Source organism: Quercus robur, chromosome 9 (assembly GCF_932294415.1).
Source record: "Quercus robur chromosome 9, dhQueRobu3.1, whole genome shotgun sequence".
NCBI classification, from domain to species: Eukaryota; Viridiplantae; Streptophyta; class Magnoliopsida; order Fagales; family Fagaceae; genus Quercus; species Quercus robur.
The window spans coordinates 31,468,851-31,483,547 of record NC_065542.1 but is presented as its reverse complement, the minus strand read 5'-3'; the positions used below and the strand labels follow the sequence as shown (position 1 = coordinate 31,483,547).

The following is a 14,697-nucleotide window of genomic DNA, read 5'->3' as shown; positions in this document are numbered from 1 at the left end:
GGTAATTATTACCACAAGTTTTTAGATTTTGATAAATAAAAAAACCATAATATGAATGGTAATTATAACATTATTAACAAAGGAAGTCCTAGGATGGAGGCATCCTACATATCGATGTTGTGATATTGTTCCAAACATCTTTCATCATATATTTTTTTCCCAAACCACTACTTAGCATCATGCATATTGTGTAGCTATTCTAACAATGTAGAATCATGCATTTGTGCAAAGTTTGGTCATACAAGGTTTCAGCTAAACAATTCTTTCGTTACTTGTGTAAATGGCTTAGCTAGTCCCTTTCACATATCAATTGCATGAAATTGTTGATAAGTAATTATATGTTACATATTATCTGACAAACATGATATAAAATCAACACAAACAACAAGTTGGTGTGGGCCTACCATGTATCATATAGGCGTTAAAGGAAGATAAGGCTGAGGACATTGCCAATAATAGATAGCTCATAGAGGCATTTCATTAAACAGTTAATTGCATTTCAATTAGAGCCACTTAAACTGTAAAAAACATAAAATCTCCAAAAATATCTTTACAAAACTAAATCAACTCACTTCACCAAACCTCACTAATAACTCAAAAAATTGAAACCCACAACAACATTGCTATGCATAGTTTACCGGTGGATACATGCCCACATAGAAAAATCCAAATGAAACCCACACAGTCTTATATACAAACAAAGACAGAAAGGGAAAACACACCGACGCATCAAAATATAAAAAATTTAAATACAACTCACCAACAACATCGGCATCTTTCCCACAAAGTGGCATCATTAGCTTTGTGGTTGATTTTCTCTATCTGCCAAGAAAATCACCGGTAAGAGTTTGTCCGGATAAAGGAAGAAAAGAGTGGCTATTGGTGGGTTTGTCCAAATAAAGGAAGAACAGAGTTTGTGTCTCAGATGTGAAGCATAAATTCGGGCAATTGGTGGGTAGATGTAAAATTTAAGAGCATTGATGACAAGGTCTAGTTGCCAAAATTGAAGAATGGAGATCTTACAAGATACGCACCGTCAGGTTGAAGAGAAAGCTTTAGATTTCAAAATATTAACGTTGCTAAACAGTGCGCTTTGGGCAAAATAAGCTGCGTTTTTTTCTTGTGAGTGGGCCCTATGAACAGTGAAAAGGGACCCACCTCTAGCTCAAAAATAAACAAAATGCTAAAAATACAGTAGTTTTTCAGCAATTCAAACGCATGCCTAGTCTAGTATGATTTCACTCGGACTATATATTCTTAGTTTTTTTTTTTCCTTTTTCTTTTTTTATAAAGCACTTCCCCATTTACTAAAAAGAAAAAAAAAAGATTATTAATTTTTAATTTTTATGTGAAATTTAAAACAGAAACTAGTTATCTTAAAAGATTAAATAAATTCTAGTCCCATTTTGAGGAAGGTTCCAACCAAACCTCACCAAATAAAGAGACTCCATGTGAACTCAAATTACGAACACAAACCCTTGGTTGGATTGTGAGGTATTTTGAAATCAAATTATTATTATTATTTTTATATTGAATCATTTTGATTCTTTGGGTGCGAATGTTATTGTCTTAAAAATCAAATAATAAGATTTAACGAATTTAAATTTACTGAATTTCAATGGTGTTCGGTAAAATTTGCCATTAATCTTTCTAAAAGAAGGTTAGTCTCACAGAATTAAAGAAATGGGAAATCATGTGTGAACTGTGTGATGTGAACCAATATAATTAGGATGGAAATGGACAGCTTTTGGAGAAAATGAGTTCCTTGGAATCTGGATAGCTTTTGGTCCATATTTGGACGGCTGGAGCTTTGTCTTTTTGGAGACAACAAATCTAGTGGCAGGTAAAGCACCAGCCCTTGAATAGCAGCTGAAATTTTTTTTTTTTTTTGGTTAAAAGGAACTATTATTAAACAACCAAGCCAAAATGACTAAGTTAGGCAACAAGCCTACATACACTTTCCCCATTAGTATCAAAATACACAAAATTTGCTATTACATCAAATGGGGGAATATCCCAAACTACAAAATGATCTTGCATCACTCCTCCTAACTTAGCCATAGCATCTGCAACTCTATTCGTTTCCCTGAATGCATGCTGCACCCTGTAGTGCTGAAACTTGCCCAGAAGCGACCTACAGTCAGCCAGCAAGGAAGAGTAAAATGCATTAGAGGGAGAGTAAGACTGCACCAGCTCAACTACCACCTTGGCATCTAATTCAATCACAAGGTTCTGCACTCCCATCTGGACAGCCAGCAATAAACCATCCCTTAGAGCCCAAAATTCTGCTGTAATGCTGGCTGTGAAGCCAATAGACCGAGCAAAGCCTCTCAACCATCTACCCTCACTATCTCTAATCACTCCCCCTCCTCTTGCCCTTCTCGGATTGCCAAAGGCAGCCCCATCAATATTTAATTTACACCATCCTAAGGGAGGTTTTTCCCACCTGACATTACAAATCACCATATTCTTCTGACGCCTAGCCTTACCCACACAGTAGTAATATTCCAAGGCTTGATTTTTACTAACACTATGTAAGTTTCCATTGACAATGCTATTATTAAACACCATACCATTTCTATGTTTCCACAAATTCCAAATAGCCAAGGAAAAAACATAAGACCACGGCACAGAAGAGTAATGTAATATCTTACTTTGGCAATTAACTTTTAGCCATTCAAGCAAGTCCAAATTAGAAAAAGAACTAACCATATCATGGGGGACTCTAAGTTTAAACCAGAAATCTTTTGCCACCACACACTCTTTCAATAAATGACTAATAGTTTCTGGAAAATTTTTACATAAAGGGCAGCAACTCTCCCTTGTTATTCCCCTCATAGCCAAAACCGATCTAACAGGCAGACTTTCATGCATACACAGCCAAAGAAAATTAATAATCCTTGGCAACATATCTATCTTCCATATCCACTTCCCTTGGAAATTAGTCTCCTCTTGTTGTGAACCATTCAGCCAAGCATAGGCAGAATTAGTAGAAAACTCTCCATCCTTAGTATGCTTCCACATAATCACATCTTCTCCTCTTCCAACCAGTTGCCTTGGAATAGCTTTAATCCTTTCTTTAATACAAACCAACAACTCAAAGGATATAGCATCCCACTTCCACCCCTGCTCCGAATCCAGAAAAAACTCAGACAACTTTATATCCATCTCCCTTGGAGTCAAAGGGCCTTCAATCAGTTCTCTCAATGAGCATCCCCTTATCCAACTATCCGCCCAAATCTTAATTCTTTCTCCATTCCCCACCCCCCAACAAATACCCTCAGCGAAGGTCTGAAACCCAGCTTTAATGGCTCTTAAATTTGGAGAACATGGCAACTTATCCGGGTCTCTAGCTCTCCTTCTATCTGTTGAACAATACTTCTTCAAAATAACCTTTGCCCATAGACTTTCTTTTTCCTGATTCAGCCTCCAATTTAGCTTTGCTAATAATGCCAAGTTCTTGAATTTCGCAGCTTGAATTCCAAGTCCTCCCTCTTCCTTTGGCCTAATAATCTTACTCCACCCTACCAAATGAAGTCTTCTCTTTTCATTAGTTGAACCCCACAAGAAGTCCCTATTAATTTTATCCAATTCGTCACAAAGGTGAGCAGGAAGGGCAGCGGCCTGCATAACATAATTCGGAATAGTAGACATGGCTGATTTCACTAAAACCGATCTGCCTGCAAAAGAAAGGAATCTAGTCTTCCAACCAACCAGCTTGCTCATAACTCTCTCAACTATAAAGTTCATTCTATTTCTTGGAACCCCTTTATGTTTGATTGGGAATCCAAGATAATTCCCAATATTCACCGTGGCTTGAATACCCAACCTTGAGCAGACTCCGCTCTTAATTTCAGCTTGCACATTAGGGAAAAAATAGATTCTTGACTTCTCCATACTCACTTTTTGACCCGACTCCTCACAAAATTCATCCAATACTTCCGATATAGCTTCACAAGCATCCTCATCTATTTTAGCAAATAGAAGTAAATCATCCGTAAAAAAGAGGTGGGAGATACCAATATTTTCTCTCGAGGCTTTCAACGGCTTCCACACTCCCTCCATACATTTCTTCTCAATTAAATGGCCTAAGTACTCCATGCAAAAAATAAAGAGATACGGCGATAAAGGATCTCCTTGTCGAAGCCCTCTTGAAGGATTAAAGGCTTCCAACTTCCCTCCATTAAACAAAATAGACACCTTAGTGGAGGTGACACAACTCATTATCACCTTAATCAGATTTTGAGGGAAGTGGAAAGCATGTAGAGCTTTGTGTATAAAATACCACTCCATTCTATCATACGCTTTCTCCAAATCAACTTTAATGGCCATATACCCCTCCTTGCCTTTTTTATTATCCAAAGCATAGAATAGCTCTTGAGCAACTAAAATGTTATCTAATCCTTTCCTTCCCTGCACAAATGCCGTTTGGATAGGGGATACAAGCTTATTTAGATACGGTTTGATCCTCTCCGCTAGGATCTTAGAAACAATTTTATAAACCGAGTTGCAAAGGCTAATCGGTCTATAATTATTCAGGGACTCAGGGCTTTTATATTTCGGAATTAAAGTCACAAGTGTCTCATTAAGCTGGTCTGGAACTTTACCATCCCTGAAAATCTTTTTCACCTCACAAACTGAATTCCCCACCTCATGCCAAAAATGCTGATAGAAGCCAGCATGGATCCCATCCGGCCCTGGTGCTTTAAACGGCTTCAAAGCCCACAAACCACTCCTCACATCTTCATCCACCACTTCCCTTCCCATCCAACTCCTATCTGGTTTAGAGAGAAAACTACTGGAGGATTCAGAAACAGCAGAGTTTCTGTAGGACATCTCCAAACCCGTAGCATAAAGCTTCATAAACCCCTTTAAAATATGTTCCTTCACTGCCTCTTCCTCAACTATCCATTCGCCCATACCATCCTTCAAACACCTTATTTTATTCCTATGCCTCCTCACTACCGTATTCATATGAAAATAAGATGTGTTCCGGTCTCCAAATGCAGCAGCATTAATCCAAGACTTAAGGGCCCAAAACTCCTCTTCTTGAAGCAAAATCGAGGAGTACTCTTCAATAAGTTGGTCTTCTAGCCTCATAAGAGATTTAGTAGGATTATTAGCCAAAGCCTTTTGTGTACCATTCAACCTGGCTAGCACCCTTTTTTTCTTCGCAAAAATATTACCAAAAACCTCAAAATTCCATTTCTTCGCCTTCCTAATAAAATCAGTAGTGGCCACTTCTAAATTAGCACCTTCCGGCCAAGCTTCTCTAACGATCCTATAGAAATTCGGATGAAGTAACCACATAGTCTGGAAACGGAAAGGCCGCTCCAAACCATTAGTATTAGGTTTCCATAATTCTATCAAGACAGGATGATGATTTGAGAAGGTTCTAGGAAGATGGGTTACCACCGCCTCAGGGTACAAAATTCTCCAAATTGGATTGGCAAAGCATCTATCTAGTCTTTCCAAAATCAAGTCTGAAATTTGCCTTTTATTAGTCCAAGTAAATTTAGGTCCAGCAAACCCAAGGTCTACAAAATTACACGAATCCAGACATTCTTTAAATTCGAGGGCCCTGTTTACATTAATTTGATTCCCCCCAAATTTATCCTCCCCACCTAGAATTTCATTAAAATCCCCAATCATTAACCAAGGAAGATTATGTAATTGCCCAACCTTATCTATATTAGACCACAGGATTCTCCTCTCAGCTAAATGAGGACTAGCATATATTGCTGTAAATAACCAAGAAAGGTTTGATGCACATACCTTTACCATTGCATGTATTTCCTGTTCTGTAGCAGATAACAGATTAACTTCAGCATCTTCTCTACTCCACAAAATCCATAATCCACCCGTGTACCCAATAGTTTCCGTGGTGATAAAGCCGTCAAATGGAAGCGCTTCAATTATCTTCTCAGCTCTGCTACCCCCCACTCTAGTCTCTATTATGACCATTATCGACGGCCTATGGTTCATAGCCATTTCAAACACCCTCCTCTTAAAATCCGGATTCAATGCACCTCTGCAATTCCACATTAGAATGTTCATCTTCACAAACTGACCCATCGGAATCTCGACACGACTAGGATTCATAATTGCAGCTTCCACCATACTCCATCCCAGCCTCCTCAACAATTCCTTCGAGTGCTTCCACTCCGGTTTCCATATCAACATGTGCTTCAATATTCCCATAACTTCTTCCTTGCAACTTATCAACACATCGCACTCCTCCACCGGGATGAGATTCTGAATTAATTTCAACATTGGATGATTCCCCATTAATGCCGTAGCCATACCCCTTTGGTCCACTAATTTCCTTTCCTGAATCAACCATCCGGATGGCCTTCTCTGCTTGCTCAAGGCTTCAGACTCCTCCCATGAAATTAACGGCATGTCCGTTATGAAGTTCCACCATGTGTTGACCGTTAAACCCCAAGCTGGATGATCCAGCGCTAATGTCCCTGTTTTGCGGCTCTCCGGAGTAATTGGGAATATGTTCTTCCACGCTGGGCCCCACTCCCCTTCGCACCACTCCAAGTCCTTCGTTAGAGATGCCCTTATTTGGAGAATGACTTCATCTGGAACCTCCACTAGCTTGCTCCGATGCCAAATCGCCTAGCCGCTCCTTCTCGGACTGCAAGTCGGACTGCTTCGACCCACACGGAACCCCTCCATTCTCTCTTTTCTGCAGATTTTTTGAAGACCCAGCTCTCTGTGAAGACGCAGGAGAAGATGGGTATTGCCTCTTCAATGACTTAGTGCCCTTACCTCCATTACTTCTAATGTTTCTAGTACCTGAGCCCGAGACGCCCAACTGAAGCTTCCCATCATTTCTTATCACCCCATCTCCCTGATTCGGACATGACGCACTGAACCTCATCTCCAGATTTCCCATATCTTCAGTCGGTGCCATCCCTTGGCCAGAAACGCTCCTCACAGTACGAATGTGCTTAGACTGAATGGACAACACATTTTCTTTAATGGGAATGGCTGAACTACCCTCTATTATTTCACCCCTTTGGACGCTCATGCCCCTTGAATTAACATCATCTTTAACATCATTTCCAAAGGACAATCTAGACCCTCCATTTCTAACCAAACTCCTTTTTCTTGAAACCAACATCCACGGACCAAAGTTAGGATTTGACTTAGCCTTCTCACTAACTTGGTTTGTGCTTTTCTCTGCTACACTATCATCTGACTTATCTTCCTCCTGAGACTTATTCGGACTCTTCTCTTCAGCACGCCCATTTTTTTCTTTTTCCTTAATTTGATACCAGCAGTTCTCCTTCTTGTGCCCAAGCCTCCCACAGCAAAAACAAAGAGAAGAAATACCTTCGTATTTTACCGATTGCACCAATCTACCTAACCTGATGGAATTGATTAAGGGCTTGTCCAGATCAATTTGTATACAGAGCCTTGCATAGCTACCTCGTGATCCAGTGGCCGTGTATGAATCAATACGAAGCACTGGGCCAATAGCATTACCTATTTCCTTCAAAACTTCCATATCATAAAATTCAATAGATAATTCAGGAAATCTCACCCACATAGCAACAGACTTTAGATAATCATCTGAGGCTCTGAAGTAAGGTTCCCAAGGCTTGATGGCCAAGAAGTGCTCACCAATAAACCAAGGACCTCCATGAAGCACTTTATCATAATCATCTGGACAATAAAACTTTATCAGGAAGTAATCCTTTCCAAGATTAACACAGTCCATCCTAGTTGCAGGTTTCCATAATGCATTGAGCTTGAAAGTGAGATAACTGAATCCAACAGTTCTACCAAACACTTTCACTATTAAAGCCTTTGACCATGGGGCCCTTATACGCGCCTTAGTCTCCTTAGACAGCTTCACTTCTGCCATTCCTTCAATGAGGGGTTCCACCTCTGTATCTGACTCCTCTCCATCATCCTAGACATTATCCAACTTAAAAGCTTGCTCATAGGCTCCAGGAATGTCCCCCACAAGCCTATCCTTATAACTGGTAGTATTCCTGGGTGGATTATTCTGCTTATCTCCACTGCTTTCTTTGAATTTCTTCACACTTCGTCCCAGCTCATCTTCTTCCTCACTTGATCTTGGTGGTTCATTGCAATACTCAGCTTCCATTCTCTCTCTCGTTTCCAGCTGGAATTTTTTAAATAGATTATAATTATGTCATAATTAAAATATTAGGAGATTCTAGCCTTTTGCCCTTAATTTTTAAAAAATTTAGCAATATGCCCCTATTTCGAAATTATATAGGGATATGGCCCTATTTCGATACTCGATTAACTTAAAATCGAGTTTCAATGAAATACTCGATTCATAGAAAATCGAGTTATGCCGAATAAAACTAAAAAAAAAAAAAAAAAAAAAAAAAAGAAAAAGAAAAAGAAAAAGCATGGAACTCGATTTTAGGGAAGTTGAGTTCCAAAACGTCACTATAGGGCTTAAAAACGCCACTATAGGGCCCCTTGAACTTGGTATGGTGACTTATAAAATTTTTTTGCAGGAAAACGCCACTATATGGCCCTAAAACGTCACTATAAGGCTTAAAAACGCCACTATAGGGCTCCCAGAAAAGGGCGATTACACTTATAAAAAATTTTTGCAGGAAAACGCCGCTATAGTGCTTTAAAACGTCACTGTAGGGCTTAAAAACGCCACCATAAGGCTCCTTGAATATGGGGCGATCATACTTATAAAATTTTTTTTCACATGGAACTCGATTTCCTGAAACTCGAGTTCCATGCAATTTTTTTTTCTTTTTATATTTTTTTTAAGTTTGATCGGGCATAACTCGATTTTCTACAAATCGAGTATTTAATTGAACTCGATTTTAGGATAATCGAGTATCGAAACAGGGGCACGCTCCTATATAGTTTGCAAACAGGGGCATATTGCCAATTTTTTTTAAAAATCAAGGGTAAAAGGCCAGAATCTCCTAAAATATTATAATTAACTAAAATATAAATAAAAATAATAATTGTGTCAAATCAAAAGTTAGCAATGTTAAATCAAATATTACTAGGATTTAGTAATGCAATTTGAAGATTTATTACAATAACATTAGTTATACAACAGAAGAGAGTATGTTGAATTCACAAATGAATGCTTAGCATGTTTAAACTTATTGTGCACTTCCTATACTGTGTCTATATGGGCAATTTAAAATAATTTTTTTTAAAAAAAAAAAAATCTCACTTCAAATAATGTTGCAACAATGTATTCATAACAAAAGTGATAATGTAATAAGTTAATAACTAAAGTGAAAATATTTGTTATTCATTTCACATTATCCACATACATGTGCTATAAACTCATCCAGTTCCCACTTCCTTTAAAAAAAAACAAGAATTTGAGTCAATAAGGCCTTTTTTTTGGGTGACAATGAAATCAAAAGAAAGAAGAAATCCATATATCAATTTGGAGCCCCACTGGGTCAAAGTTTAGGATTACTATCTCAATCGCCTAATATTGCCACCGTATGGTCAAAAAAATTCCATTTCCTTTTGCATCAGTTTTTAACTTAAGTCTTCTTGCCCAAAAAAAAATGTGACTGAAAGGGAAAGTCAAACAACGCCTCATTAATTTTTGCGTTGATAGAAACTATATATAGATTTTATCATTTAGTCCGGTATAATTAGCATTCACTAAGACTTTCTTAATAGAGTATTAAAAATATTATTATAATAGCACTTAGTTTGATACTATTTGATATTATCATAATACATATATGAGTGACTAAATCTCATTAGTTAACATTTACTAATACTAGTTAATATGATATTGAGATATTGTTATAGAACCTTGTAACTTAATTGGTATTTCCTCATGAACAAAGTGTTTGAGAGTTTAAGAAAAAAAAATGTTTGAGATGCAGAATTAGCAGCATACTGTATCTACAGTAACACAGCAAACACCTCCCTTCTTTTTTTTTTTTTTTTTTTTTTTTTTTTTCTCGCGTTTCAAGAGTGATCAGTTACTGTGCAACTGTATATGTGGACTTTTCCAGTGTGAACAGTGCATTTGTGCACTGTTCACGGACCCACAAATTCCACTTTTCACAATTTTTTTTATTAAAAATGGGTCCCACGGTACTATTCACATATTTAAAAAATATTTCGCTACAGTGTTTTCAATTTCAGTTTTTAGTTTCAGCAAAAATAAGCTCAATCCAAACGGACCCTATATATCATGAAATTAGTGTTTAGATTTTGTGTTCAAGGAAACTTCCTAGAAGTTGCCAGGGCAGTCCCTTTGTTACAACCATTTAAGTAAACCGCGGCAACCTTGCTCCCTATTTTCCACAAATCTCACTCACTCCTCACCTTTTAAGACTCACATCATTGCTTAAAATTTTGGTATTTTGAAATCGTATAGAGGGTGCGTATAAATAGAGAGAGACCGGTCAGCCTTGTTCGAGGAGTATAAGTTCAAGGATATAATAATACAGTACTGTAATACAAATAGTACAGTGAAATAAATTAGTAAGCAGTACATTCATAAATAATAAAATAAAGTGAGACATTAGAAGCCTGTTTGGATACTGTTTATTGCTAAAAATTGAAAACACTGTAACGAAATAATTTTTAAATGTGTGAATAGTGTTGTGAAACTCAGTTTTAAAGTTAGATTTGCTGAAATCTGTACTTGCGGGTATCATGAACAGTGCACGAGATCCACACAAAAACGCCATAATTTCATTGCAATCCAAACGTAGGCTAGGTCTGTTTGAGATCTACTTATTTTTCTAAAATTAAGAACTTTTTGCTGAAAGTACTATAGATAAAGGTAAAAGTTAGCTGAAATAGTACAGTAGAATTCATGAATAGTATCAAAAAGTGTAATGTGATCCATGAATAGTAACAAAAATAAGCTTAATAATAAAATAAGTTGGCAAAAATATTTTTTATTAAATACACACATTACTAATTTATTATGAATTTACGTACATTAGTACAGTATGCCTAAAGAATGCACATGGTATAGCCGACATGTGTTGAAAAATCAGTAGTAGCATCATATAAATATAATGATGCTCTCTTGAAAGACCAAGTCTACGTAGGTTTTATAATGCTTGTCTTCTACTCTATTTTTCTTGGTTAGATATGCTTTCGCTTTGATTGTTGAATTCTGCATCAAATTGCGAATGATAAATATTCTTTTCACATTCATTGACATACAGTACTCCTTCACTTAATATTCATAATTGTATGCCTGTATGCACATTTTTTAAAAGGTAAAAAAAGGTGACATTTTACATTTAAATATGAAAAGTAAATGTGAAATAAGTTAGGTGAGAAAATCATTAATTCATTTTCCAATTCAAATACTAGCATTTATTTTGTCCATAGCTTTATCAATCACTCTTTTTTTCTCCTACCTTATATAAATAGGATAAGATCTAAATTTATAGCAGCTACTTTATGATGTTTGTTTTTAGTCTTTACCATATATATATATATATATATATATATAGTTTTTGGTTTTGTTTTTGATGTAAGTTGAATTTGATCCATAGTTCTTTATTTGAAAATAAGAGACTTCATTAATTGGACTAATTAGTTTGAACCCGCAATCAATCAATTGTCTTTCTAATGGACATAAAAGTTGATGGATTTCTTTCATATGTTGAAAAGGTAGTAGTAGCATCATTATATGATGCTTTCTTGAAAGACCAAAGTCTACGTAGGTTTTATAATGATTGTCTTCTACTCTATTTTTCTTGGATAGATATGCTTTTGCTTGATTTTTGAATTCCGCATCAAATTGCGAATGATAAATATTCTTTTCACATTCATTGACATACACTCCTTCACTTAATATTCATAATTGTATGCCTATATACACATTTTTTTTTATTACAAAAAAAAAAAAAAAAAAATACACAATTTTTGAAAGGTAAAAAAAGTGACATTTTACATTTAAATATGAAAAGTAAATGTGAAATAAGTTAGGTGAGAGAATCATTAATTCATTATCCATGGGTTCCAATTAGCTCAACTGGTAAAGTTTCTGATGGTTGTATAAGAAATCTGAGATTCAATCCCCAACTATACCAAAAACTAATTGGTGTTTTAGTCCGATGATAAAGAGCTACCATTAGAAGTAGACGCCATAGGTTAAAATTCTCTTATAAAAAAAAAAATCATTATCCAATTCAAATACTAGCATTTATTTTGTCCATAGCTTTATCAATCACTATTTTTTCCCCTACCTTATAGATGGGATAAGATCTAAATTTATAGCAGTTACTTTACGATATTTGTTTTTAGTCTTTACCATATATATATAGTTTTGGTTTTGTTTTTAATGTAAGTTGAATTTGATCCATAGTTCCGTATTTGATAATAAGAGACTTCATTAATTGAGCTAATTAGTTTGAACCTGCAATCAATCAATTGTCTTTCTAATAGACATAAAATTAAGTTGATGGATTTCTTTCATCGTGATAAGTATCAACATGCTCGAAAGAGCCCATTTGGTTATTTTTCTTCCTTTGTCCCCCCCCCCCCCCCCTCCTCTTATTGCAATACCTAACACAAGTGCACATTTTTTGAACTTACGATCTGTTACTTTTCAGACTCTTTTTTTTTTTTTTTAATAACATTTTAACTCCTCTGCTTTAGGGATAGTGTGTGATTAAATTCAATAGTTTTGAAAATTTTAAATATTTAAGATACATATGAAACCTCATAGTTCCATTAGTTTTTCTTTGAAATTTAGATTTTTAAAACCACGTAAATTTAAACGTAATAAGCAAACCCAAAAAGTTAAAGGTTAAATTAATACGGTACAATTTTAGAAGTTAGAGTTTGATAAAGTTTAATTTGTAACCTTCTTAGCTTTCAAAATAAATAAATAAATAAATAAAAAATTGTAACATTCTTAAACTTTAACGTGAAATTCTTAAAATCAAATAATTTTTTAATTCAAACCAACCTTTAAAAGATTTTACATTGCCTTAAAATGTAAATTTTTTTAGAATGCCTTAAAATGTACATAATTTACTCTACTAAAAATGGGAAAAATATAATATTTCAATAGACATTAACCCTTGACATATCGGAGAAGGGGATCAACTAAAAAAGGAATGGATATCTTAACAGAACCAATCCCATCAACTACCAAAAAAATTCATTCGTTATAAATAATTGTGTTAGAATATAAGCATAATGGGGCTTAGGCCCAATGTACCTATACTAGGTTTTCTTGTACCGAACTGCAATTACTTGTAGGATTTTGTTAATATGTGCCCTAAGGGCACAAAATAATTTTCATTTTTGGAAAATTTTTTCTCGAGAATTGAAAAAATATTGACAACTTTTTCAATTCCCAAGAAAATATTTCCAAAAGTGGATAGGTTAGGGCACACATTAACCGGACCCTTACTGGTACAGTACACATATATTGTTTATTTAATAGTCCCGTATTTTATTAATATACTTTGATACTGTTAGAATATAAGCCCATAGTTTAGGTTATTTGTACATCACACAATTTTCTCTTATATATAAGACAGACCATTGCACTTTATTATTTACAGGTTAATACGTAGTCTTTCAGACTTTAACCGATACAATAAATTATTCATACATTTTCAAATTGGTTGACAACAAAATGTGACCATATCGGAAAAATTGGACTGTGTTATTTGGAAATCATCTTAAGTAGAAGATTTGAAATTGAAGAAAGTGGACTCCAAGCTGTCAAGTGGGAAGTGAAATCTAGGATGAATCTCTAGGAAGATTTTAAAAACTGTCATCAATATAGCTTTACATTGTTCATGGGGGATCTCATCTGCTATGCTTCAAGAATCTCCCTAAAGTGATTTTAGATTACTTTTTTATTTTAATTTTTAGAGTTAACTTGAGTTTGCCCTGTCTCTTTCTTTGTAGTTTGTTATTTAACAGGGCTTTATACAGTTCTAAATTCTGTTTTGTGGGTCTTGAGGTTATGTATTTCTCACTTAATAGTTGTTTTGTGCATTAAAAAATTACCTTGCTTATTAAAAATTAAAATTTTTTAGATGAAATCGATGAAAAAGAGAATGATGTGAACCAAAGAATAAAACAATGGACAAAACGTCAGCCATATCTATGATTTAGCAGATTATTCATTTTTTCACAAAGATCCATCCACCATTACCACTGCCACACTACCGCAATAGACTAGAACAGCGCAAAATCAGGGTGGAAGTCCTTATATAATAGTATAAGGGTTTAATAAAGAGGTTGGATTTCATATTTATTGCAAGTGGAAAAAAAATTAATAGACATTCTAAGAGTATTTATTTGTGAATTTTTTTTTTATGAAATAAGAAAAATTAATTAATTTTTTATGAAAATTTTTTACATTCTTCGCAAAATTGATGTTTTTTTAAATTGATTTATTAACGAGAACATTTGTTGATAGAACCCATTTTAAGTGGATTGGATTTGTAGATCATGGGAAAAGCAAAAGCAAACCGACAATCTAACTGTCTTATACCTTCTTTTTGCTTGAGACAAGGCTTAGCCAAGCCAACCACTATCATTGAAAAAGACAATTTTAAGTTTATTTTTGCTGTCTTTGTTTTGGCATTTTGGCCTTCAATCCTTTGAATTAAAAAAATAAATAAATAAAAACACGAAAGAATGAGAGGCAATAATTACTATTTCTTTTAATCATCTCAGCATCCAGAAGAATCTTAAGGT

At 35.1% G+C, this 14,697-nt stretch overlaps 1 protein-coding gene across 1 annotated transcript; it reads right to left on the bottom strand.

The window, feature by feature from the left end:
- Positions 1-1,935: 1,935 nt before the first annotated feature.
- Positions 1,936-6,402, bottom strand: LOC126700969 (uncharacterized). The gene has a single exon (XM_050399127.1). It carries the CDS (start codon positions 6,400-6,402, stop codon positions 1,936-1,938), a length of 4,467 nt encoding a protein of 1,488 aa, XP_050255084.1.
- Positions 6,403-14,697: the final 8,295 nt, after the last annotated feature.